At 53.5% G+C, this 22,671-nt stretch overlaps 1 protein-coding gene across 3 annotated transcripts; it reads left to right on the top strand.

The window, feature by feature from the left end:
- Positions 1-245: 245 nt before the first annotated feature.
- ANHX (anomalous homeobox) lies at positions 246-17,832 on the top strand. Of its 3 annotated transcripts, none has more exons than XM_017895633.1 (10): positions 246-320; positions 1,735-2,005; positions 4,436-4,563; positions 8,165-8,288; positions 8,954-9,170; positions 9,669-9,789; positions 10,284-10,576; positions 14,729-14,876; positions 16,810-16,894; positions 17,202-17,832. In XM_017895633.1, exons 2-10 carry the CDS (start codon positions 1,757-1,759, stop codon positions 17,286-17,288), a joined length of 1,452 nt encoding a protein of 483 aa, XP_017751122.1. In that variant the 5' UTR covers positions 246-320; positions 1,735-1,756; the 3' UTR covers positions 17,289-17,832. The 3 variants fall into 3 exon arrangements, with proteins under 3 accessions (XP_017751122.1, XP_017751123.1, XP_017751124.1); XM_017895634.1 differs by lacking the exon at positions 246-320 and adding an exon at positions 485-539; XM_017895635.1 differs by lacking the exon at positions 246-320 and adding an exon at positions 1,380-1,419.
- Positions 17,833-22,671: the final 4,839 nt, after the last annotated feature.

Raw genomic sequence — 22,671 nt, 5'->3', positions numbered from 1 at the left:
ACGCAAAGCTCCAGGCCTTTCTGACCCCGCACTGCGCACCCCAGAAACCCCAGGTCCTCCGGGACGCCCGGGACTCCTCGGACCCGCAGATGCCACGTACACCGGATCCCCCACAGACCCCTCAGCTCCCCCGGGTTCCGCGGTCGCCCCGGAGGCTGAGGGGCGCGGCTCCCTGGGACGGCTTGTGGGCGGGGCCTCGCGGGGATTGGCCGCGGCCTGGATACTTTGTAGCACCCGCACCTTCTGCGCTGCCCCGCGCCTCCTGGACAGCCCCGGGTGCGCGCCAAGCACGTGCGCCAGGGCTGAAGCGGTCCCGGAGGGTGAGGGGCGCGCGGCCAGGGGAGGCTCCGGGAGGGTGCGGGACACCCGGGCAGAGGGGTCCTGGAGGGTGAGGGGCATGAGGGCAGGAGTCCCTGAGGGTAAGGGGTGCCCTCGGAGGGTGAGGGGGGCGCGGGGGCCGGGGTGAGGCTGAGGGCGGAGCCTCCCGGGCTGGAGCCCCAGGCAGCAGTTTCGGCCTCAGGGAGCAGCGCGCCAGAAAGGTAGGGAGGCGGGGCCATGGGGTGGGGTCCCGCCACAGTCGGGAAGTCACGCAGAGCCACCTCCCGCGACCCTTCTCTTCCATTCAGCCGGAGCCGGGTGCCCCTTAGGGCACTGGGCGGACAGGCCAAGGTACCCCACGGGAACCTTTTTCCTTCCTGAAATGGCAGGAACCCCGCCCCTCCCAGAGCCGGTGGAGGTTGGCGTTGCAGGAAACCCAGGCCTGGGAGCCTCCTCTGCCCTCCTCCAAGGCCTCTGCAGCCTCTGTTCCCCCAAGGGACGCCGGGTCCAGGGCCTCCTGCCCACTGTGGCAGCTGGAAACGCAGAGCCCTGACTTGGGACCCGGGTGAGATGGCGCTAGAGCCCGGGAAGGGGTGGAGTAGACGAGGTCGTGTCCCTTGGCGGGGCACGGGAGATGATGCAGGCAGAAAGAGCCCCTCGCCAGGGAGCGCACAGCCTAGCTGGTTCTTTGAGGCCGTGAGGGTTTACAAACTTTTTGGAATAACAGTGTATTCCGCAGAAGTAAGATCGATTGGGAGAGGTTTTATGTTGGGAAAAGCAGTCACTGGCAGCTGCCTAAATGTCCTCAGGTGAGGCCCCGTTAGAACAAGTCAAGGTCCCTCCTGTGTGGATGCAGGACCAAGCGTGTGATTGCAAAGTGTCTTTGACACTGTTTGGATTAAGTATTGGCATAAGCAGTTTCTGCTGTTAAAACAAGTGCATGTATGTGGATTCAGATGGAAGGCCTTGGCATCCACTGGTGACTCCTGCACACAAAGTCCCTACCCTACTGAGCCCAGAGAAGGAGTGAGATGAAACATAATCACGACGTGTATGACAGCGTGGAGGAAAGGAAGGACAAGCAGAGCTGAGAGGAACAGGGTGGGCTGTGGACCAGGGTGCCGGGTGGAAGGTTCAGAGAAGTGGAGGAGCTGTTGCAGACAGTACCCAGCCCAGTGCTTGGTGCACAGCCGTGTTTGTTAAGGACTAAAGTATTTTGGGGATTAGAAGGAAATTCTAGAGGATGTCTGCTATGGTGCTGCCCTCTCTCGGAATATGTGAGGTCTTACTCCTACTCTACAAGTGTCCATGGCTCATGAGCCGTGGCATCACCTGCTTTGCAGAGTGGGTTGGGCGACTGATGGAAAGGACGTGGTCAGTGTTGGCCATTCTTGTGACTGTTCTCTGTGTTGGCAGAGTGGCCACAACCCAGCACAGGATGCAGAGCTTCCTGACTCTGCTGAAGGAGCATGAGGACACCCGCGCACCCCCAGCAGAGCTGGTGACCCTTGCAGGCAGACTGTGCCGGGATTTCCAGGATGACCTTGCCCAAGTTCAGCCTTTGGTCGCAGCCATTCTGGACAGCCCGCTCCGCCTGCATCTGCTGGACAATGCAGATGTGGCCCTGGCGTGTGCTCGTGTCCTGGACCAGCAGGAGCAGCAGCAGGCAGCTTGCAGGCTCCTGGAGGTAGGCCTGGGCTACAGGCGTGGGGTACAGAGAGAGGTAGCAACTTCTCCAGGCAGCCTCCACCCATGCCAGGCACTGCAGCAATACCGGGGAGTTAGTAGGAACCCGTTGGCTGGAGGTCCAACCCCAGGCCTTGGAAAAACGTGGGGGGCGGATTTTATATAAGCTTAGTCCACTCTCATGTTACTACACTCTAACTAGTTTGGTAATCTGTCTTTCGTCAAATCCCTATTGAGTGGTGATCTGTGACAGGCATGATGCCAACTAAGTGAGTGAATAAAATGCAGTCCTGCCTTTGGAGAGCCAACATCTTAGCGAGGCATTCAGACAGACCCCCTCTCATTCTCTGGCTGCAAGTCTGCAATGGAGAACTCTGAAAAACAAAAGTATCTTTGTCACTCACCTGCTGGTACCTTCAACCTCAACGCATTAGGCATTGAACCTGACCTGTGCTGATCTGAAGCTATTTACAGTGTTTATTATTCCAACTAATGTGACCTCTGAACGTTTTGTATGCTTGATGACAGGACACTGCCCCAGGTGGTGCTGAGTGGTGCGTGTCGTGTGCCAGAGGCCTGTGTTACTTGCTGAAATCTGAAAAATTCTGAATTGCAGAACACATGTGGCCCAAAGGGCTTCCAAAAAGGAATTCAAATGCCTATTTTTCCTTTCTTTGACCCTGTAATACAGTCCATGCATAATTCATTGTGAGTTTACCTTCAAGATACTCAGTTCCTTCCAACCCCACCCCCCCCAACCAAGCTAGTGTGGTGTCCTCCTGCTCCTCCACCTGTTCACACAGCAGCCAGAGGGAGTTTTTACAATACAGATGGTGTCATGGTGTGCCCCTGAGCAGTGGCTCCCAGAGCCGGGGCCTGAGCCTGCTGCCATCCTGTCACCTCTGGCTCCTCCCAGCCTCCTCTGCAGTGGCCACACCAGTCTCCTTGCCATTCCGACTCCCGAGATATTTCCCTGTCCCAAGGCCTTTGCAGTTGTCTTTCCCTCTGTTAGAGGCTGGCGCCTGGCTCTCTGTGTGGCTGGTGCCTTCCTACCCTTCTAGTTTCTACTTTAAATGTCAACCCATGGAGGTGGTGTCTCCCTCACGCTCCAGTATTGCCCCCTCATTATCCCTTTTCTGTCCCTTCCTGTGTTTGTAACTAGAAGGGTTTGTCAATGTGCCTTCCATCTGCCTCCCTTACTGCACTGAAGGCCCACAAGGCAGGGCCGCCACAGCCTTTCTCACTGCAAGATTGGCTATACAGCATGACACCTAGAACCTAGCAGGGCTCAAGGTCTTTCAAATCTGTCAAAATAAATGAAGTAAACAAATGAGGGAGTGCAGAGTTAGAGTTGTAACGACTGCCGTGAAGACAACCGCTGGCGTCAGTGATGAAAACCCCCTGGAGAGGAATTAGAAGCTCAGTCAGGGTGACCCATGAGTATGTCTGAGGAGGTGACTTGTGACTGAGACCTGGGAGGCATGAAGGGACCACCACGTCAAGAACGGGCAGCAACCCCAGCCTGTGCAGGGTGTTCCTGCCCAGTCCTGCCCCCAAGTCAGGGCAGGGGTAGGTTCCCATGCAGGTTCCCTGAAGGCTGTGTGCTGAGAGGAGACAGGGGCACAGAGCCATTGGCTCTGAGGGGTCACTGCTGAGCAAGACTGGGCCTCTCTGATGCCTCAGAGAGAAAGCTGAATGATTCTCAGCACCTCCCTTGTCAGGATGGTCCAGGCAACACTGTAGTTAAAGGCCAGTGTGGGGCCACAGGGATCACTCCTGTGGCAGATGATTGGAATTAAGGAAATGATGGGAGCCACACAGGAATCATGGGAGACCAGCACCAGGCATCCTCCATCATCAGCAAAGTCCGGTTAAGTGGACGGGACCCCTTTATCCCCCTCACCTTAGAATGTGCCGAGTACCCGAGGGGCCAGTACTACTGTTGGGAGACAAAGGTCTTTCACGTAAGACCTGATTCACACATCAGGCCCTCAAATCACACCATGTGGTTATAACCACTGCTCCACCTCTCCTTTGCTATTGGCCAAAAGAGAATTATTGGACTTCCCTTGCCACATGTGCCTTACCTTTGAGGTACAGCTGGGAGCTGTGCTCATCTTGTGTTTTGGGGAGGGTTGAAGGTTTAAAGGCAGACTGATGTGAGTGCATCTGCCCAAGGTCTGTGAGGTGACCTGGCAGGCCTAGGGTCATACCGCTGAGCCTGCTGAGAATGGAGCAAGGGCTGTCTGACTCACGCCTGCATTGCGTGGCCACACTGGCACTTTGTAAAATCAGTGGATTTGAACCCAGAACCCTGCTCTTCCCATCACTGCCTTCCCCAAGGCTGAGTCGGTTTGGGATGGCAGACGCAGGTCCCAAAAGTGTTCCAGGATAGGCAGGTGGCCAGCGCTCAGTACACTCTTCTTGGCAGGGGTGCCAGGTGCCAGGAGGCAGCCAGGAGCTGGTGCAGCTCTGGAACGACATCCACTACCGTCTGGTCATGAGGAGGCTGGGTGTGGCTGCGCTCACCCCGGTGCAGAAGTTCCGCTGCAGGAAGAGGTAACCCAGAAGCCTTTACTTGTGCATATTTCATGGGGATCCCGAGGGATTAGATGGACCGTGCAAACCCCAGAGGGGATGAAGCAAAGTAGAGGTGAGGAGATGTGGACAGGAAGTGTCCGCCAGAGCAGTAATAGTCACAGTGTAGTCAGCATAACATAGCTTCAGTGTGGGTCACACCTGTGCTGGATGCTGGTCACTGAGCTACACTCTCCACCAGCCACTTCAGTCAGCTGATGGCTGGAAAGGGATGACTGACTGCAGGGTGACTGAGGCTAAGGCCAGGAGGTGGGCCTCCTGATCATCTCCGCCCAGCATCCACCCAGGGACTGGCCAGAAAGGGGGCCCTCGGGCCAGGAACAGTGGAGGTGGAGGGCAGGTGGGAGCGGCACAGCATGTGTCCCCAGGTCATCTAATCCCCACATCTGGGCTCTGGGTGGCCACTGAGGGGCTGCAAGGCCTTTCAAAGAAGTGAGAGTGAGAATGTTGCCAGTGTTAGCATGAGTTACACGCCAGGTGCTCAGAACAGTGCCAGGCACATGATAGGCACTCAGTAAGTGGTAGTCCTTGTCATCGCCACCATTATCAGCACTAAATCTATGTTACTACTAGTAATTATTATTATCACCATCATCACCACTTATGGATGAGGAAACGGAGGCACAGAAAGGGTAACCTGAGGTTCCACACAGGAGAGAGGTGCAAAGCCAGGACTCTAGCCCAGACACTGAGAAATTGGAGCCTTTAAAAAAAATTGAGACAGGGTCTTGCTCCATTGCCCAGACGAGCATGCAGTGGCACCGTCATGACTCACTGCAGCCTCAACTTCCCGGGCTCAAGCGATCTTCCCACCTCAGCCCCCCAAGTAGCTGTGACCACCATGACCGGCTAATTTTTAATTTTTTGTGGAGACAGGGTCTTGCTGTATTTCCCAGGCTGGTCTCAAACTCCTGGGAGCCTTTACTCTTCATCTCAGGTGCTCTCCACTGGTCAGGAAAGGGCTATAGATCTTGCTGTGAACTCCTGACAGCCCAAGTCATGAAAGATTCCTGAGCCACAGGGCCTGGTCGATAAGAATACTGGTCGCTGGAGGAAGAAGACGTGGATACCTTTTTGGTCCAGAGAATGTTCTTGTGTGGTACCCATCAGAGTGACGGAGTAAGACAAGTCATCAGAAGCCCTGCAGTAAATCAGCTGTGGGGTCTTCAGGGGATGTGACTGTAGCCCTCCATGGGCATGCTGGCAGCCCGCCAGAGTGCAGTGGTGTCATCTTGTCATCTTGACGACATGTTTGCTAAGTGTCCCCTGCCTGCTGGGTTCTAGGAGGTGCTGGGGATGAAGGCCAGGCTCTGCCTCCATGGAACTGACAGTGGGATGTGGACAATGGCCGACAGACGAGGAAATAGAGTAGATCACATAATTCAGAGAGTGAGAAGTGCTATGCAGAGAATATGTTCAGAAGAGGGCTGTGCGAGGTTGGCTGTTGGGGTGGTCAGTGCAGGCTGGTCCTAGTCTTGGAAAGTCTTGAGTGTGGGGACATGCCAGCCATGTGAGCAGAAGTTTCCAGGAAGGGGCAGCACATTCAAAGACTTGGGGTCAGAGAAGCTTGGTGTTCAGGGGCAGATGGGAAATATTTCGGGGTGTATGTGTTCACAGCCCTTGAAAAATGTGAAAACAATTCTTAGCCTGTGACTGTAGAAGCAGGTGGTGGAGCGGATTCACCCACCCTGCCTTAGAGGCTGATGAGCAGCAGGAGGACATTGGGCCTGCAGCCATGGTAGCTGCTGGTTTGGGTTATGACCATGTTGATGGTCCCCGGGGGATGTCAGGAAGGGATGGCATCTGAGTCACACCAGATGCAGACACAGGGATCAGGAGTAGATGCTGGAGTTTCTAAGAGGTTCCAGGCATGGCCCAGGGCTGGGATAGTGGCTGGAGAAAGTGGACAGGATTGTGTCAGGGTAGATTTTGGAGGTGGAGCTGGGGGGTTTGCTGGTGGGCTGAACACATTAAAGGAGGTAAAGAGAGGACTGAAGTAGACTCCAGGGCTCCTGGCCTGTGTGGGAACCACCAGGAGCATGAGGGTCCCTTCACTGAAGTGCACAGGGTCTGGGGAAAAGTTTGGAGAAGGAGGATGGAGTTCTTTTGGGATTCGTGATGTGTGAGATGCATTTTAGATGTCCCAAGTAGGCACTGGGATGACACGTCTTCTATAGACAAGTAATATTGGTGCATATATCATCTTTTTCTTATGAAATATTCAAATCAGCTCAGCACTAGAGAGGAGCATAACCAGCTGGAACGCCCCCGGTGTCCAGCTCCAGCACTTCTCAGACGTGTCCCTTTGTCATCTCTGTGAGTGACACTGAAACCCTGGTAGGGCACAGAAAAAGGAGGGGTCCTCTATGCTCAGGGGACAGACCTCTGGGACTTTGCAGCCCAGAGGAGGATGAGGAAGATTCAGCTGAGATGTGGCCAGTGAGAGGAAGAGGAAATCCAGCAGTGTGCAGAGTTCAGAAACCGGTGAGGCTGAGGAGGTGCCAGTTAAGAGGAGAGCTGAGAAATGAACTTTGGATTTTGTGAACTGGGCAAGTGCTTTTAGTGACAAGGTGCAGGGATCCAGGTGTGTCACAGACACAGGGAGACAGTGGCAGTGATCCAAGATCATTGTTTGAGAAGTTCAGCTGGGACGGGAGCAGAGTCATGGGGTAACCACTGGAGGTGAGAAATTTACAGAGCTTAGCAGCTCATGAGAATGACTTACTAGAAGAAATGCTGATGGTGGGAAGCAGGGAGTTAGTTCAGGGGAGCGTTCTTAGTGATGTGGGGGATGAGCAGGTGCCACGGCTGGAGCCTCCCCTCACCAGGGGCCCCACAGGCATTTGAGGAGTGCAGAAGAGCTGGCAGGTTTGGTGGGGGCACAGGTGATGCTTCTCTTCTGAGAACATCTTGGTGAAATGACAGCCAGATAACCCAAGGACAGTGAGTCTTGGGAGGAGGTGTTAGGGGTGAGAGAAGAAGGGAGAAAGCTGACGTGACCATGCAGAGTGGCAGGGGTGTGAGTGCTGCAAGCCTCAGAGGACTCATGCAAGAATGGGGCTGATGCCTGGAAACCAGCGATGAACAGAAGGCACTGCATGGAAAAGCACACAGGGGTCAGCCAAGTCCTGAGGACAACAGTGTGTGTGTGTGTCCAGGAGGGCCATCCACGGGAGCTCCGTGGGCTGAGGACACCTGTGTGTGAATACATCCAGGAAGGCCGTGCACGGGGCCTCCATAGGTGAGGATGCCTGTGTGTGTGTGTGTCCAGGAGGGCCATCCACCGGAGCTCCGTGGGCTGAGATGCACCCAGGAGCACTGCAGGGGCCCACAGAGGGTGCTCCTCACAGCCGCCTATAGATGTTCTGGAATAGTATATGTCAGGGTTTGTGCATGTCTGTGGGAGAGACTGTAGTTTTCACTAACTGGAGGCAGAGAGAGGCATCCCCCAGGAGGAGGCACAGGGAAGGAAGTGTCACCTTCTGCAAAGGGCCAGGCCTGGAGAAGGGAACAGATTTGGAGAGGTCCTGTCTGTTACCACCTCCTCACTGTCCTCACTCAGGAACCCTCCGCCCACCTCCCTCTGCCCAGAGGGGCTGAAGAGCCGGAACTTCCCCAGAGAGGTTCGTGAGAAGCTGCACAATTTCGCTGTGAGGGTGAACACCAACCCCAGCAAGACTGAGAGGGTAAGAATAGAAGACACCAGGACCCAGGGGGTCCCCGCCTGGTGCCTCCCCTCCCCAAGGGGATACCCCACCCCAGGCTCCTCAGTGGCCCCATCCCCCAGGGTGCTGTTGGCTTCAGCCTCTCCTCTGGACAGGGACCTTGTTGATGGGCAGCCCCTACAGACTGTCCTGTCTGCCACATGGAAGGTTTCATTTTCTCACGTGGAGTCATAGCATCGTGTCTGTGGCCCCACGGCTGCTCACTCAGCACCCACTGTGTGCCAGGCACCAGGACGATGGGTCGAGGCATCCGCCGGCCGACACGCTCTCCACTGCACCGTGGGTTTGTGCCAGGCACAGGCTGTGTGGTTCCCTCCAGTGGCTTCGGGTGGCCCTGGGCATGTTTTCTGGGTGGACCTAGCAAGGGCCCCACTCAGGGGGACATGCACGTGTGGCTGTGCAGACAGCCTGACCTGGCCTCACTGCTCAGGGCATGGGGATCAGCCCAGGGAGGCGAGGCCTGCATGTTCTGCTCATGCTCGCAGCTCCCTGCTGTCCTTGGAGAGGTTAGGCTGGAGAGGTCTCAGCCCCTTTTTTGGTGTAAATGAGCTGTCAGAGCCACTTCTACACACTCCCTGTCCTCAGGGAATGGAAGCAGGGCTAGAAGTGTTGTTGTTTGGGGGCAGGAGAACTTGGCATTGGAGACAAGCTTGACCCCTGAGCAGGTGTACAACTGGTTTGCCAATTACCGGCGCCGCCAAAGAGCCCTTCCCCAGCACATGGAGCCAGCCCAGCAGGCCACAGCTGAAGACCCTGGTGCAAGGGAGAGGGGTCCTGACCTCCTGCAGCCCTCAGGCAACCCCCATGTTGACTCTGGGTTTGTGGACAGGCCTCAGTGGTCAGGTGAGTGGCCCGAGGGCCCCAGTCTCCTGGTAGTTGGGGAGCTGATTTCTTATGGGCCGGGCCTAGGTAGCCACACTGGTTACAGGGGTAGCCCTCCCCCAATCAGTAGGTTCCAGGTGTCCCTCTGTGGGGGCAAGATCACAGGGTCTGAGGGTCTGAGGCTCCAGACTGGCCCAGGCTGGGCTGTGGCTGCCCCTCTGCATTTCAAGGTCACTGTGTGGCCGGGCCAGGAGCTGGGCTGGGGAGGATGGCATCATGTGGCCAGAGGAGGAGTTGGTGAGTCAGTTTGAGAAGTGAACCAAGCACCAGGATTTGGGGTGTCCTGGGTTGGCGGTTATGGATTGTTGGTTCACACCAAAGATAGGACAAGAAGCAAAAATACTGGGATGGCCCCATGGCAACAACCTTTTCCAGCCAGCAGGGCTGCTCATACCTGCTGGGAAGGAGGCTGGGAACCAGAGCCTCACTAAGCCTCCCCTCCCATCTCATTCCTTTCAGAGGAACGTGAGGAAAAGGGGCCTCCACAGTCCCCACAGACCACCCAAGGACCATGGGAGCCACTGGCCTTAGCCCCAGCCTTTCCTGCAGATGAGACAGTCTCAAAGCCACTGGATGTCAGGTACTATCATCTCCTGGCCATGGAATCATCTCACTTATTCAGTTCCCTTTCCTCAGATGGAGACTGGGGCATGGAGTAGGCATAGGGGTGACAGGACCCCCACACTGGGATCAGGTCAGACCCCAGGGAGAGGGAAGCCACCAGCAAGGGGCCCCTGTCAGGGACTGGGGTCGGGGACAGTTTCTTCTGACCCCACACGTGCTCCTGCCGCCTGACTCATCTCCTGAGTTCATGTCTGTCTTGGAGAATGTGGGGACAGACTTAGAAAGAAACACATGCAGGCCTGCCACCTAAAGACAAACCCAGCTATCCCTGTAGTTTGTTTCTAGTACTTTGTCTGTTTTGATTTTCATTGAGTTAATACCAGCCAGTATCTCTTGAGTTCCTACTGCACACCAGTGCTGTTTGAGCACATTGTGCACCCTAGGCTCCCTCCTGCCCTGCCCTGAGGGAGGCTCTGCCCACCAAGAGACAGTGTTCTCCATGTCCCCCAGGTCTCTGCCGGGTGGCGAGATGTACCAGGAGGGGCCTGGCCATGATCCTGCCACCCTCCCCCTCTTCTGCCCTGGCCCTGGCCTCTGCCCTCGGGCTGCTGGCAATGACATGCTGGACCCCTCTCTGGCTGCCCCTGAATCTTGGCTGATGTCTCTTGCACTGGCGTCCTCCAAGGAAGTTTCCTTCCAGACTGGGCAGCTGGTCCACAGCCATGGGCTGGACTTCATGATGGGCCCTGCAGACACCGCTGTGGCTGTGTCCATTGCCACCCTTGGAGATCCCAGCCCTACAGGTGGGTCCACTTCAGACAGACCATGAGTTTCAGCACCAGACACTGTGACTACTCAGGTCTTGTTTGAGGGGATAGAAGTGTGGGTAGGGCCACATGGCTTGAACCCATGGTATTTGATTTGACCTGGAACCAATGTAGCCAGAACAAAGACTCTTCCCACAAACATCCCAGATTATTTCTCATCTATTTTAGTGTGTGTGTGTGTGTGTGTGTATGTGTGTGTGTGTGGCTGTGTATGTGTGTATGCATATCACTGAAGAGGAAGAGTTAAGTTGAAAGGAAGGAGCTGCCATCCTGTGCTCTCCACTGCAGTCCACTTGATTTATCTGTTAACACCGGGTGCAGCAGAGGAGGCTGAGCTCCTTAGACTCCCCACTTGTCCACCCCCCTTACCTGTAGTAGAGATCCCACGATTTTAGTTTCTAAGTTACTGAAGCTGTAAAATCATTTAAAGAATATGTATTTAGATGTATATTTTGTCCAGAATCGTGTGATTTCTCACTTTGTAAGGAGGAAATTGGCGCTATGAAATTTCTTTTTTTTTTTCTGAGAAGGAGTCTTGTTCTGTCACCCAGGCTGGAGTGCAGTGGCACAATCTCGGCTCACTGCAACCTCTGCCTCCAAGGTTCAAGCGATTCTCCTGCCTCAGCCTCCCGAGTAGGTAGAACTACAGGCACCTGCCACCACGCCCGGCTAATTTTTCGTAATTTCAGTAGAGACGAGGTTTCACCATGTTACCCAGGCTGGTCTCAAACTCCTGACCTCAAGTGATCCACCCACCTCAGCCTCCCAAAATGCTGGGATTATAGGTGTGAGCCACTGTGCCCAGCCAAATTCACCTATATTTAATATTCTATGGGTATATACATCTTTTCTCTTCAGCTTTTTTTTCTTCTTGGAGCTTTTCCATGCCTTTCCTTTTCTTTTACATTGTCTGTTTTATCACATTTTAACATCTTCCAGCATTTGAAGCATCCCATCTGAAAACTCACTGCTGGGGGCCCTCTACTTTCCCCTTTCCCATCCAAGTGACAGCTCCCTAGGCCTGGAGTGAAGCCACAGTCTGCAGTGCTCCCATGCTGCTTCCCTGGGTTTACTCCAGGGTGTCCTGAATTTCAGGTCTGGTTCTTTCTTTGTTGGACTCCCTTGTTTTGTTAACCAACGGTTTCAGTTAACTTTGCGAGAAAGAGTGCCTGCAAGATAAATTATCCGAGTCCTCGTTTGTTTGAAAAATGTCTTTAGTCTGTTCTCAAGTTTGCTTAACAATTTTGCAAGGACGGAATTCTGAGTCGAAATACTTTTTACCCCTCATAATTTCCTGGAGATTTTAGATTCTTTTTTCTTTTCTTTTTTTCTTTTTTGGTCTTAAAGTTCTGGAATTTCACACTGAGGGTCCGAGGTGTGGGTCTTTTTACTTCATCTTGCTGTTAAGACTTTAATCTTAAAGAATAAAGTCTCCTGACTGGGCGCAGTGGCTCACACCTGTAATCCCAGCACTTTGGGAGTCCGAGGCAGGTGGATCATGAGGTCAAGAGATCGAGACCAACCTGGCCGATATGCTGAAACCCCATCTGTACTCAAAAATATAAAAAAATTAGCTGGGCATGGTGGCGTGCGCCTGTAGTCCCAGCTACGTGGGAGGCTGAGGCAGGATAATCACTTGAACCCGGGAGGTGGAGGTTGCAGTGAGCCAAGATTGCACTGCTGCACTCCAGCCTGGGTGACAGACTGAGGCTCTGTCTCAAAAAATAATAATAATAAGGTCTCCTATAAGCTCTGAGCATTTTTTTCCTAATATCCTTTGATAGTATCTTTGATAAGTTCCTGCTTCCATGTTTTCAGCTCTCTCTTTAAAGCACAAGTGTTATTTGTATGTTGGAACTCTGGGACCAATCTCCCAAAGAATTTACCTTTTATCTTGTATTTTTTTAATTGCATGTGTGTTTTGGGTATTTCTTAAATTCTGTTGTTTGGTTTTTTTGTTTCAACAGTTGTATATCTTTTTTTTTTTTTTTTTTTGAGACGGAGTTTCGATCTTGTTGCCCAGGCTGGAATGCAATGGCACGATCTCGGCTCACTGAAACGTCTGCCTCCCAGGTTCAAGCGATTCTTTTGCCTCAGCCTCCCAAGTACCTGGGATTACAGGCATGCACCACCACACTGGCTAATTTTGTATTTTTAGTTGAGATGGGGTTTCACCATGTTGGTCAGGCTGGTCTCGAACTCCTGACCTCCGGTGATCCACCCGTCTCAGCCTCCCAAAGTGTGGGATTATAGGCGTGAGCCTCCACGCCCGGCCAACAGTTGTATATCTTAAGAGAATTTCAATCCTTCTTTACAGATCTCTGAACTCTTCTTCCTTCATAGATTATGTTACTTTCTATGGATGCAATATCTTATACTTCTCTAAGGTTCCTAATAATAATTTTTTTAATGTGCTTCATTGACTGAACGCAGGACTGTTGGGACTGTGGGTTCTGGCCCTTCCTTGATGCAGGGCCAGAAAGAGGAAGGGATCTTAGGGCTCTCTCCTCTGGAGAGACTCGTCAGTTTGATCATACGGACCTTTCCTTTTTTTTAACTGTTGGAGACTCACATGTGCCTGTCTATACTTAACGAGGCTGGAGTGGGGACGGTCACTGGATGTCTTCACACTGGGACAAGAGGAGCTGGTCTTCAAACCTGGGGCCTGCACAAGTGAGGGGGGATGTTCTGTGCGAATCAGCGAAGTCCTTTGTTCTGTCTGTTGAAACCTCTGCCTTCAGGTTCCCTGCTGCTGCCTGGGCACCTGGATGCTCTCCCTCTCTTGAGCTCCTTGTGAATCTCAGCCCCTGCCCCACACCCCAGCTCCCTGCCAGACACCCCATCCCCATGGGCTGCACTTGCGTCCTGACTGCACAATGTGGACATTGTGCTCATGGCTTTCCCTTTCTCTTGGAAAGAGAATGTGGGCTGGGCGCAGTGGCTCAAGCCTGTAATCCCAGCACTTTGGGAGGCCAAAACAGGCGGATCACGAGGTCAGGAGATCAAGACCATCCTGGCTAACCCGGTGAAACCCCGTCTCTACTAAAAAATACAAAAAAACTAGCCGGGCGAGGTGGCGGCGCCTGTAGTCCCAGCTGCTGGGGAGGCTGAGGCAGGAGAATGGCGTGAACCCGGGAGGCGGAGCTTGCAGTGAGCCAAGATCCGGCCACTGCACTCCAGCCTGGGCGACAGAGTGAGACTCCGTCTCAAAAAAAAAAAGAAAAAAAAAAAAGGAAAGAGAATGTGTAATCTATTGCTGTACTATGATGGATGGAACCAGAATGTCCAAACTGGTGCTTGAACATTATTTCTTCTCTCCAGAGTGTCTGTAAGGTCTGCATGAAAGAAGAAATAGCAGAAAGCAGGCACATGGTCAGGAAGGTCCCTTTGACCTAAGAAGGCCCAGAGCAGCTGGGCACCAGGTTAGGTGGTCACTCTGCTGTACAGGAAGGAGGACCACGTGAGCCTCACGCCGAGGCCTGTTGTTCTTTGTCTTTAGATCAGGGCTATCTTAATGCTTGTTTTACAGCCTAATAGACTCAGGGCAGGAAAAAGTCCCGCCTTTTCAGGCCACAGCTCTCCTAAATGTCCACCCAGAATTGACCAAATCCACAGTAGCTTGTCTAAGAGCGAGAGATGTTCTAAGATACGCTCTGGAAAGTCACCGGGAGTGGAAACTAGTGACAGCTTATACCTCAGTGGCATCTTGGTAACCTTGGTAGGAGGTAACAGTGGAAACCACCAAGGGCTGGTGGCCCAGCACTCCGTGAACCAGCCACAAGAGGAGACTGAGGGCTCCTGGCACATTCCTCTGCACCAGCAGGACGGAGCAAGCTGCAGACTCTGACTCTGGCACTGAAGGCACATGGGGTCTGCGATGACAGCAGCATTTAAAGTCAGCAGAATGCAACCGCATCTTGGTCTCTGGAAGCCTGGAAAGGCTGTTGAGATCAATGGTTGCGACAGTTCCTTCCTCAGGGAGACTGAGGCCCAGGTACCGTGAGTCTGGTTCACGTGGCCCGGGCTGGTGGGGCCGCAGGCTGCATCTGCTTTGCGGTCTTGGTTGCATCACACGTGAGCTGTGCTCCTTTCTCCTGCCAGTGTGCTGTGGAATCTCATTACATGCAGGGTTTGCTGGCCCCCCCAGTGGCTATCCCCAGAGCGTGCAGTTGGAGGAGGGTCTGGGCACAAGCGGTGGACAGACAGAGCTACAGGTGGGCAGCTTCCTGGTGACACAGCCCCCACTGCAAGCTCCTGAATTCATCCTCACCCAGAGGTAAGTCCTGAAGAGCCACACAGGCCTGGACAATACTTACCATGGGCCACAAGGTACGGTAATGCTCAATTTATAGACTCACCATCCCAGACTGTGCAGATAGGGCCCTTTCCTTTGGATTGCTGAAAACTGTAACAGTCCCCCCGAGCCTACATCTACGAAGAAAAGGGTGGTTTTTCTCTCAAAAGAGCACCCCAAAACATCAGAGCAGATGTGGGCATCCCATTTATTGGTCATGATCAGGGTTCACCCTTCCCCTCAAATCACCCTGGACCCCAGCAGCCTCTTGCTGGAGTTTCCTTTTCCCTGAGCAAACACTGTCAGTTTTTGAGCAGAATCAAGATCCCGATTTCCTATTCTGAATTGTAGTTTTAAAGGGACTTGGGGGGTCTGGAACAGCCTCCCTGACACTTGCTGTTGATAGTGTTAGTGCTGTAGACTTTAGAAACAGAAGATGACCAGGGCCTTCAGGGCCAGCACAGCAGGTGGGATCCTGCAGAGACAGGAGGGATGGAGGAGTGTGGCAGGGTGGCCTGGGGTCCTCTGGTGGAGAGGCGATCACCCCCACCACTCCTGTTCTAGCAGACGCCCCATCTTCTCTACAGGAGGGCCACCAGGAGCAGAGCAGGTCCCGAGGGTGTGGGGTCTCCCTCATCAGGGAGCTGAATCCAGGTTGACTCATGGCTCGTGCTAGTGAGGGCAGAATTACAGGGGGACAGAGGAGAAAAGGGGGAACGGCCCCTGAATCACATGGTCTGCTTGCTGAAACAGCCAGATTGTGAGAAAATGTACACCACACAGGTGGACTCACTTTTCCATTCATGGCTGAGAGCTGAGACCAGGCAGAGTCTGCCATGGCCACGGTGTCCCCTGTGTCTCGCCTGACCTCTCCACATGGCCATCTCGACCCCTCCTCTTGCTCCCCCAACTCCCATGCCTCCCCACTCCGATCTGAAGGCCATGCTTCAACCTGAGAACATCAGTTCCTTCATTGAAAGTGGCTTCGTTGAGGTGTGATTGGCTGTACATGTGTAGATGGAGCACCTGAATTTTCTCAGTGTGACTTTCGCATCCACACGAGGCCACCACTGTGAGGAAGGTCTTCAATGTACCCTTCTGTCCTTCGCCTCTCCCTGGCCACCCAGGACCATGGATCTGCTTCTGTCACTAAGGATTAGCTGCATTTTATAGAATTTCATGTAAATATGGTATACTTTCGGGTCTTTGTTTTGCTCTGGTCTGGCTTCCTTCACTCTGCATGACGACTTTGAGAGTCACCGTGTTGTGGATGCATGAACAGTTCATTCCTCTCTGCGGAGCGACGTGCCATGGCATGGATGTGCTACAGCTTCTTCACCCTCATCCTATGGATGGGGATTTGGGGGCATCACAGATAAGGCTGCTGTGAACATCCCGTATTGCTGTGAGCATCCCGTATTGCTGTGAACATCCCGTATGTGTATAGTCTGCACACCTGCCTTCATTTCTCATGGTGTATGCCCAGGAGAGCCGTGGCCATGTCACGTGCTAGGTATGCGTTGACCTTGCTGAGGAACCACCGACCCTTGCCCTGAGTGACTGTGCCGTGCGTCCCTGCTCTCCCTCCTGCTCCCCGAAATCTTTGTCTCCACAGCCCAGGCCTGTTCCTCCTTTGAGGTCTCTGTTTCCTCCACATTTTTGCTCACTGGCTCTTCCATGAGCCTGCTCTGAGCCCTCTGTGCAGTTGCCCCTATGACCCACCAGGTGACCCTGCTCTCCATGTAACACATTCCCCTCCTAACACCCTACATACATTACAGCCCTGCAGGAAGAGAGTCTGTTCTGATAAGTCAAGTACTAGAATGGCTCCTGTTGAAGAAAGCACAGCTGGGTGGATTTTGTCACCCAGCGTCCCCTTGAGACAGGGCCTATCCTTACACTGTGTCTTTTCCAGCCCTCTGGAGCTGGCCCCAGCCCCATCTGCCTTCCCCGGCCCTGTGTCTGCCATGGAGCTGAGCCAGGCCCTGCCCTCCAGCCAGGTGAGGCTTCCCTATGAGCACTAAAGGATTCCCTCTCTACTCCTGGATCTGCAGCTCATGGTGCTGAGGAGGGTTCAGCTCGTGCCACTGGAGGGAATACACCAGGCAAAGATGAACAAGGGACAAGGATGATTTGTGGCTAGACATTACTGGACTGGGAGCTGGGGTGAGGGATGCTGTGGGGCAACGTTCCCTCCTGAGCCCAGACTTGGGGGGGTCTTCCCAAGGTCAGGAGGTGCCCAGGTGGGAGGGCCGATCTTGAGCCTGGAAAGGAAGCCTCTGTGTTTAACATTGTGTTTTCTTCCAGGTGCAGTGTTCCAACAGCCAGGCCTCTGGTGATGCCTTCTGGGGAGCCAGGATGCTCCTTGAGTTTTCAGGGAGCAGCCTGGGCTGAGCTATCATCGGGAGCCAGGCGGCACCCCAGGAGGAGCAGGTGTGGATGGTCTGGCTGGTCAACACAAGGAGTTGCAGAGCTTTATCCTGAATACAAAATGAAGGTCCCTAGAGTTCCCCTGGGGGCTCTGCTGAAAAGCATTGAGAGATTCTTTCCCACTGCCATGTTTGAATAGTTTGGTTGGCAATTCCCTGTAGTTGAGAAATGTTCATGGGATCAGGAGTCAAAGGTGTCCCACTCAGGCAGCTCTGGATCAGTCAGGCTCCGGGGCACTCGTGTGCAGAGAAGGCCATTCTAGAGAGGGGAGTGTTCTGCTGCTGGCTGCCTTGCCATCTGCCCATGCACAAGGCCAGACTTTTCCACCAAGTTAACTGAGTGAGTTATGAGGTGTGTCCTGAGATTTCTGTGTGTAGGGACTTTGAGTACTGGGAGGCAAACCTATCTGCGAATGGCCCAGGCAGGGCAGAGTAGGCTGAGTTTTCCCTTCAGGTTGTAATTCACTGTGTCTATGACACAAATGTTGTCAATTAAAGTTTAATGTTTTGAACTCTCTTGTATTCACTTAACCATGTATCCTGGGCATCTGTCCATGCCAAAGTACAGAGATGAACATCAGCCTTTCCACCCGGGGCCAGCGTTTCATGATGTGGGTGTACATTAATCATGCAGCAGTGTCCGACAGATGGACATCTGGATGGTTTCTAGTGTCTGTTTTATATGCAGCATTTGGGTGGGCAACCCTGTCCTCTGCCCTTTGCCCTTCACCTGGTTATTATTAGGATAAATTCCTGGAAGCTGAATTTCTGGGTCGGTTATGGTAGCCCTAGGTGTGGACTGTGGGTTTTGGAGTGTCTGTGACTGACCTTGTGCTCACCTGGCCACGTGCCAATCTCAGCAGAGAGCCACAAGTGGTCTGGGTTGAGGTCAATAGCCCTTAACCCAGAGAATTCAGACTCTGGTCCTGCTCTCAGGAGCTCCCAGTCTGCTCCGTGAGAGACGGGAGCACAAATACCAACCTTCCTGTGGGGTCATTGGTTGAAACCAGGAGGAGGAGCCAAGGCTGGGAGATCTGACAGTGGGGGTCGGGGGAACAGGAGAATCTTGACGGAGGTTGGAGAAGCGTATTGTGATAGGAAGGGAATGGGGTAGTGCGGCAAAGAAAACAGGAGCTTTGGTATCTGGCGACCATTGCATTGCTCACCTGTGGCCCCATGTATCCCTGGCAATCCCCAGGCCTGGAGAAGCAGGAGGGCACTGGGACCAGCTTCCTAGCGATCCTGAGTTTCAAGAATGTGCTGCCAGCCGGGTGGTGTGAAGTGGAGGGAACAGCTGCTCGCCTACCTGTCGCAGGAGAACCGGCCCCCATGTTCCCCACAGGCCGGCTCCCCCAGACTCAGAGGGCAGAAGCAGCAGCAGTGACTACTGTGCCTTGGGCTGCTATGGGAGGCACCACCCTTTGGCCCTCCCAGGAAACACACAGAGCCTGGGCCTAACCCAGCCCTGGGCTGGGGCCTTTCCTGCAGCCAGCAGGGCCCAGAGACCCAGCAAAGAGGCACTGGGTGCTAGCTGGTCACAGCCAGAGGCCCAGGCTGCACAAGGATCTCCAGGGCATGTTGTTCCCTCCTGTCCTCAGCAGGTCTGTCCTGAATGTTAGAGTCCTGACTCAGACAGCTGTATCATGTCCATTCTAGAGAAAATGGACTAAAGTCTCTGGAGCCAGCCCTTGGCTAGGACTGGACCTCCTGAAAGGGGATCCCTAGCCGTGGTTGCAGGTCCTACCAGGATGGAGGCTGGAGGCTCCTCACTGTCTCTGTTCACCTGTGAGGAGGAGCTGCTACCCACAGACCCTTCCTTCCCGTCTCCTTTCTGGCTTTATCCCTGGCCTCTGTGACAATGGGATGTGGCCCCACAGCCTGTTCTGCCCTCACCCCATTAAAGGACCAGCCTGAGTCCAGTGGACACAGGTGAGGCACCATGACCAAGTGGTGTGACCCCTTTCTGTGCCTTCCTGAGGCACCTGTCTAGAGAATGAAGGGACATAATGGCTGTTCCAGTGGACGGAAGGCTGGGAGGAGGGGCCAAGAGAGGTATGAGGGGTGGGGTTTCACCAGCCCTGGGCTTTCTGGACTCCAGGGACAGCAAGGTGGGGGCTCAGGGCAGCTCCAATAACAGCAAGGTAGAGGCTCAGGTGCAGCCCCAGGGACAGCAAGGTAGAGGCTCAGGACAGTCCCAGGGACAGCAGGGTGGAGGCTTAGGTCAGTTCCAGTGACAGTAAGGTAGAGGCTCAGGACAGCCCCAGGGACAGCGGGGTGGAGGCTCAGGACAGCCCCAGGGACAGCAAGGTGGAGGCTCAGGACAGCCCCAGGACAGCGGGGTGGAGGCTCAGGACAGCCCCAGGGACAGCGAGGTGGAGGCTCAGGACAGCCCCAGGACAGCGGGGTGGAGGCTCAGGTGCAGCCCCAGGGACAGCAGGGTGGAAGCTAAAACAGCTCCAGGAGACTAAGAACCGAGACCAGGACTTCCAGACAGAGTGGAAATGACCACCCAATAGCAGTGGTGGCCCATGAAGAGCCCTACTTCCCTGACTCGCCCTCTCGGGTGGGCTTGGGAGGCAGCTGTGGTGTGGAGAGAGTGGTGGATGGAGCATGCCTGTGTTCCTTTCCTATGGCTGCTGTAACAAAGCACCACAAACTGAGAGGCTTAGAGCAACAGAGATTTGTCGTCTCCGAGTTGGGAAATCCAGGAGACCGAGTCATGCTTTCTGAAGAGTGGGAAGGATCGCCCCCAGGCCTCTCCCCAGTTCTGCTTGTTTCTTGGCTTGTGACATCGAAGCTTCAGTCTTCACAAGCCTTCCTCCTTGTATGCATGTCTGTGTCCCAATTCCCCCTTTTTTATAAGGACATAATCATAGTGGATTAAGGCTGGCTCTAATTACTTCATCTCACATTTATCATCTGCAAAGACCCTATTTCCATATAAGGCCACATTCACAGCTACCGGGGGTCAGTACTTGAACATATGCATTTGGGGGATATAATTCAACCCCAGCAGTGTCTCTGTCTCTGCTGGTGATCTCCACATCCCTGCTGGTGCCAGGTAACCATGGCCCCTCCCAGGGTGCCCCATCCTTGTACCTGGTGCTCCAGGCAGTTCACCAGAGGGCCTAACTGCTGGATTTGGGGCTGGCATTGGGATCCCTTGCCCGGTAAAGGCTGGATTCAGACTGTTCTGGGGTTGAGGTGCTGCTGTTTTGAAGGCAGGAAAAACCAGAGGCTGGTCCTTCTCTGGATGCTGAGCCACAGCAGGGGACCTCTCCTGGGGGCTCCCATGCCTCCTGTGGCCTAGGCAGAAAGTACAGTCCCAGGCCCCCAAAGGCAAAAGCCCCTTCTGACTCAGATAGCATCCCTCCCACTCTGCTTGCCTGCAGAGCCCCTGAGGTTTTCTGGGGGACCTCAGTGGAGCTGAATCATCAGGGTTCAGGCAGGCCCTAGAGTAGATCTTTAGCATACAGAGAGTGGAAGGGGTGTGGATGGCAGCGAGGTGCAGGTGGCCTCAGTTCTAACTAAATATTACAATACTAGCATGATTCCACTTCCTGGAGCTGACCTCTGGGGAGGTCAGGCTGGTGTATTTATGATAGGGTCTGTGTGGCTCATGAGGCTTCACGCAGAACCTGAGCCATCTCATGACCAGACAAGTGCCCCCACAGCTGGGTTACCTCTTCTGTGTGGCCTGGACACAGGTTCATATGACTCACAAACTTTGAGTGGCACCTGGAGACCAGGTTCTGGGCTGGAACCTGAATGTGAAGCCACTTGGAGGCTGTGTGATTGTGGGTGAATCATGCAGTCACCTGAGCCTGGCCCTCCCCTCTGCAAAAGGAACTAGCCATACCTAGCAGATTGCTGTGAGTCATCTGAGCAAGACACCTGCATGGTGGTGGTCAGAAAACACTGATTTCTCCTTGTTGAAATGGGACAACCCTGGGAGATCATGTGCTGAGGTATGAATTACAGCAAAGCAAGTTTCAGAAGACCCTGTGTGCCCTAAGGAGGCACTGCTGATCACTCGGTGTCTGTGACGGCATCAGAGAGAAGGTGACCTGGACCTGGAATGACGAAACGGCCACGAGTTTAGGAGCTGGCAGATGGTGTGGCTGGAGCACATGTCTGGAATGTGGTTGGCCAGGCCCAGGCAGCACTGGGCTGTGGAGGGGCTTAAACGTGAGGCTACGAGGGCTCACCCTGGTGAGGGAATGCCGCGGACCAGATTTTTTTATTGAGGTAAAATTTACACATAAAATTAACTTTTAAAAATGTATGCTTCTGTGACATTTAGTTCATGTACAACATTGTGCAGCCACCACCTCTTCGTTCCAAGATAGCTTCATCACTCCAAAGGAAATCCTCTCTCCATTAAGCAGCTGTCACACACTCCATCCTCCCTCCGACCCCTGACAACCTGCTGTCTCTTTGGATTTACCCATTATGGGTATTTCATATAAGTGGTATCATACATTATGTGACCTTTTCGTGTCCAGCTTCTTTCTACATATTGTTTTTATCTTTGTAGAGATAGAGTCTTGCTATGCTGCCCAGACTGGACCTGAACTCTCAGGCTCAAGCGACCTCCCACCTCAACCTCCCAAGTAGCTGGGATTAAGGTGTGTGGCCCTGTGCTGGGTTCTCAGCACAATGTTTTTCCTCCATGTTGTAGCAAGGGTCAACCACAGCAGCTTTGCCATTTTACAGCGGTGTTCACGTTTCTCCACTTCTTTGTCAGCACTTGTTTCTGGTTTGCTTTTAAAATAATAGCCATTCTGATGGGTATGGAATGTTATCTCATTATATTTTTGATTTATATTTCCATGATGGCTAGTGATGTTGAGCATTGTTTCATATGCTATTTGCCTATCTTATTTACAGAAAAGTCTCTTCATTTTGATCTTGGGCTTTTTGTTGTTGGGTTGTAAGAGTTCTTTATATATTCTGGATACTAGACCCTCATCAGGTATATTATTTTACAGTGTCTTTTCTCCCATATTCACTTTTTCTTTTTTTTTTTGAGACAGAGTCTTGCTCTGTTGCCCAGGCTGGAGTGCAGTGGTGAGATCTAGCTCACTGCAAGCTCCGCCTCCCAGGTTCACACCATTCTCCTACCTCAGCCTCCCAAGTTCACACCATTCTCCTACCTCAGCCTCCCGAGTAGCTGGGACTACAGGTGCCCACCACCATGCCTGGCTAATTTTTTGTATTTTTCACTAGAGACAGGGTTTCACCATGTTAGCCAGGATGGTCTCAATCTCCTGACCTCATGATCTGCCCGCCTTGGCCTCCCAAAGTGCTGGGATTACAGGCATGAGCCACCGCACCTGGCCTTTTTT

The sequence above is a fragment of the Rhinopithecus bieti genome, unplaced genomic scaffold (assembly GCF_001698545.2).
Source record: "Rhinopithecus bieti isolate Rb0 unplaced genomic scaffold, ASM169854v2 scaffold_27038, whole genome shotgun sequence".
Lineage (NCBI taxonomy): Eukaryota > Metazoa > Chordata > Mammalia > Primates > Cercopithecidae > Rhinopithecus > Rhinopithecus bieti.
The sequence above is the reverse complement of the archived record's forward strand: the minus strand, read 5'-3'. Positions and strand labels throughout refer to the sequence as shown.

Excerpts from the sequence above, each read along its gene's own strand:
- ANHX (XM_017895633.1), top strand. The coding sequence starts at position 1,757 with ATGCAGAGCTTCCTGACTCTGCTGAAGGAGCATGAGGACACCCGCGCA. Across the intron at positions 10,577-14,728 it reads TGGAGATCCCAGCCCTACAG|GGTTTGCTGGCCCCCCCAGT; the intron begins GTGGGTCCACTT and ends CATTACATGCAG. Across the intron at positions 14,877-16,809 it reads GAATTCATCCTCACCCAGAG|CCCTCTGGAGCTGGCCCCAG; the intron begins GTAAGTCCTGAA and ends TGTCTTTTCCAG.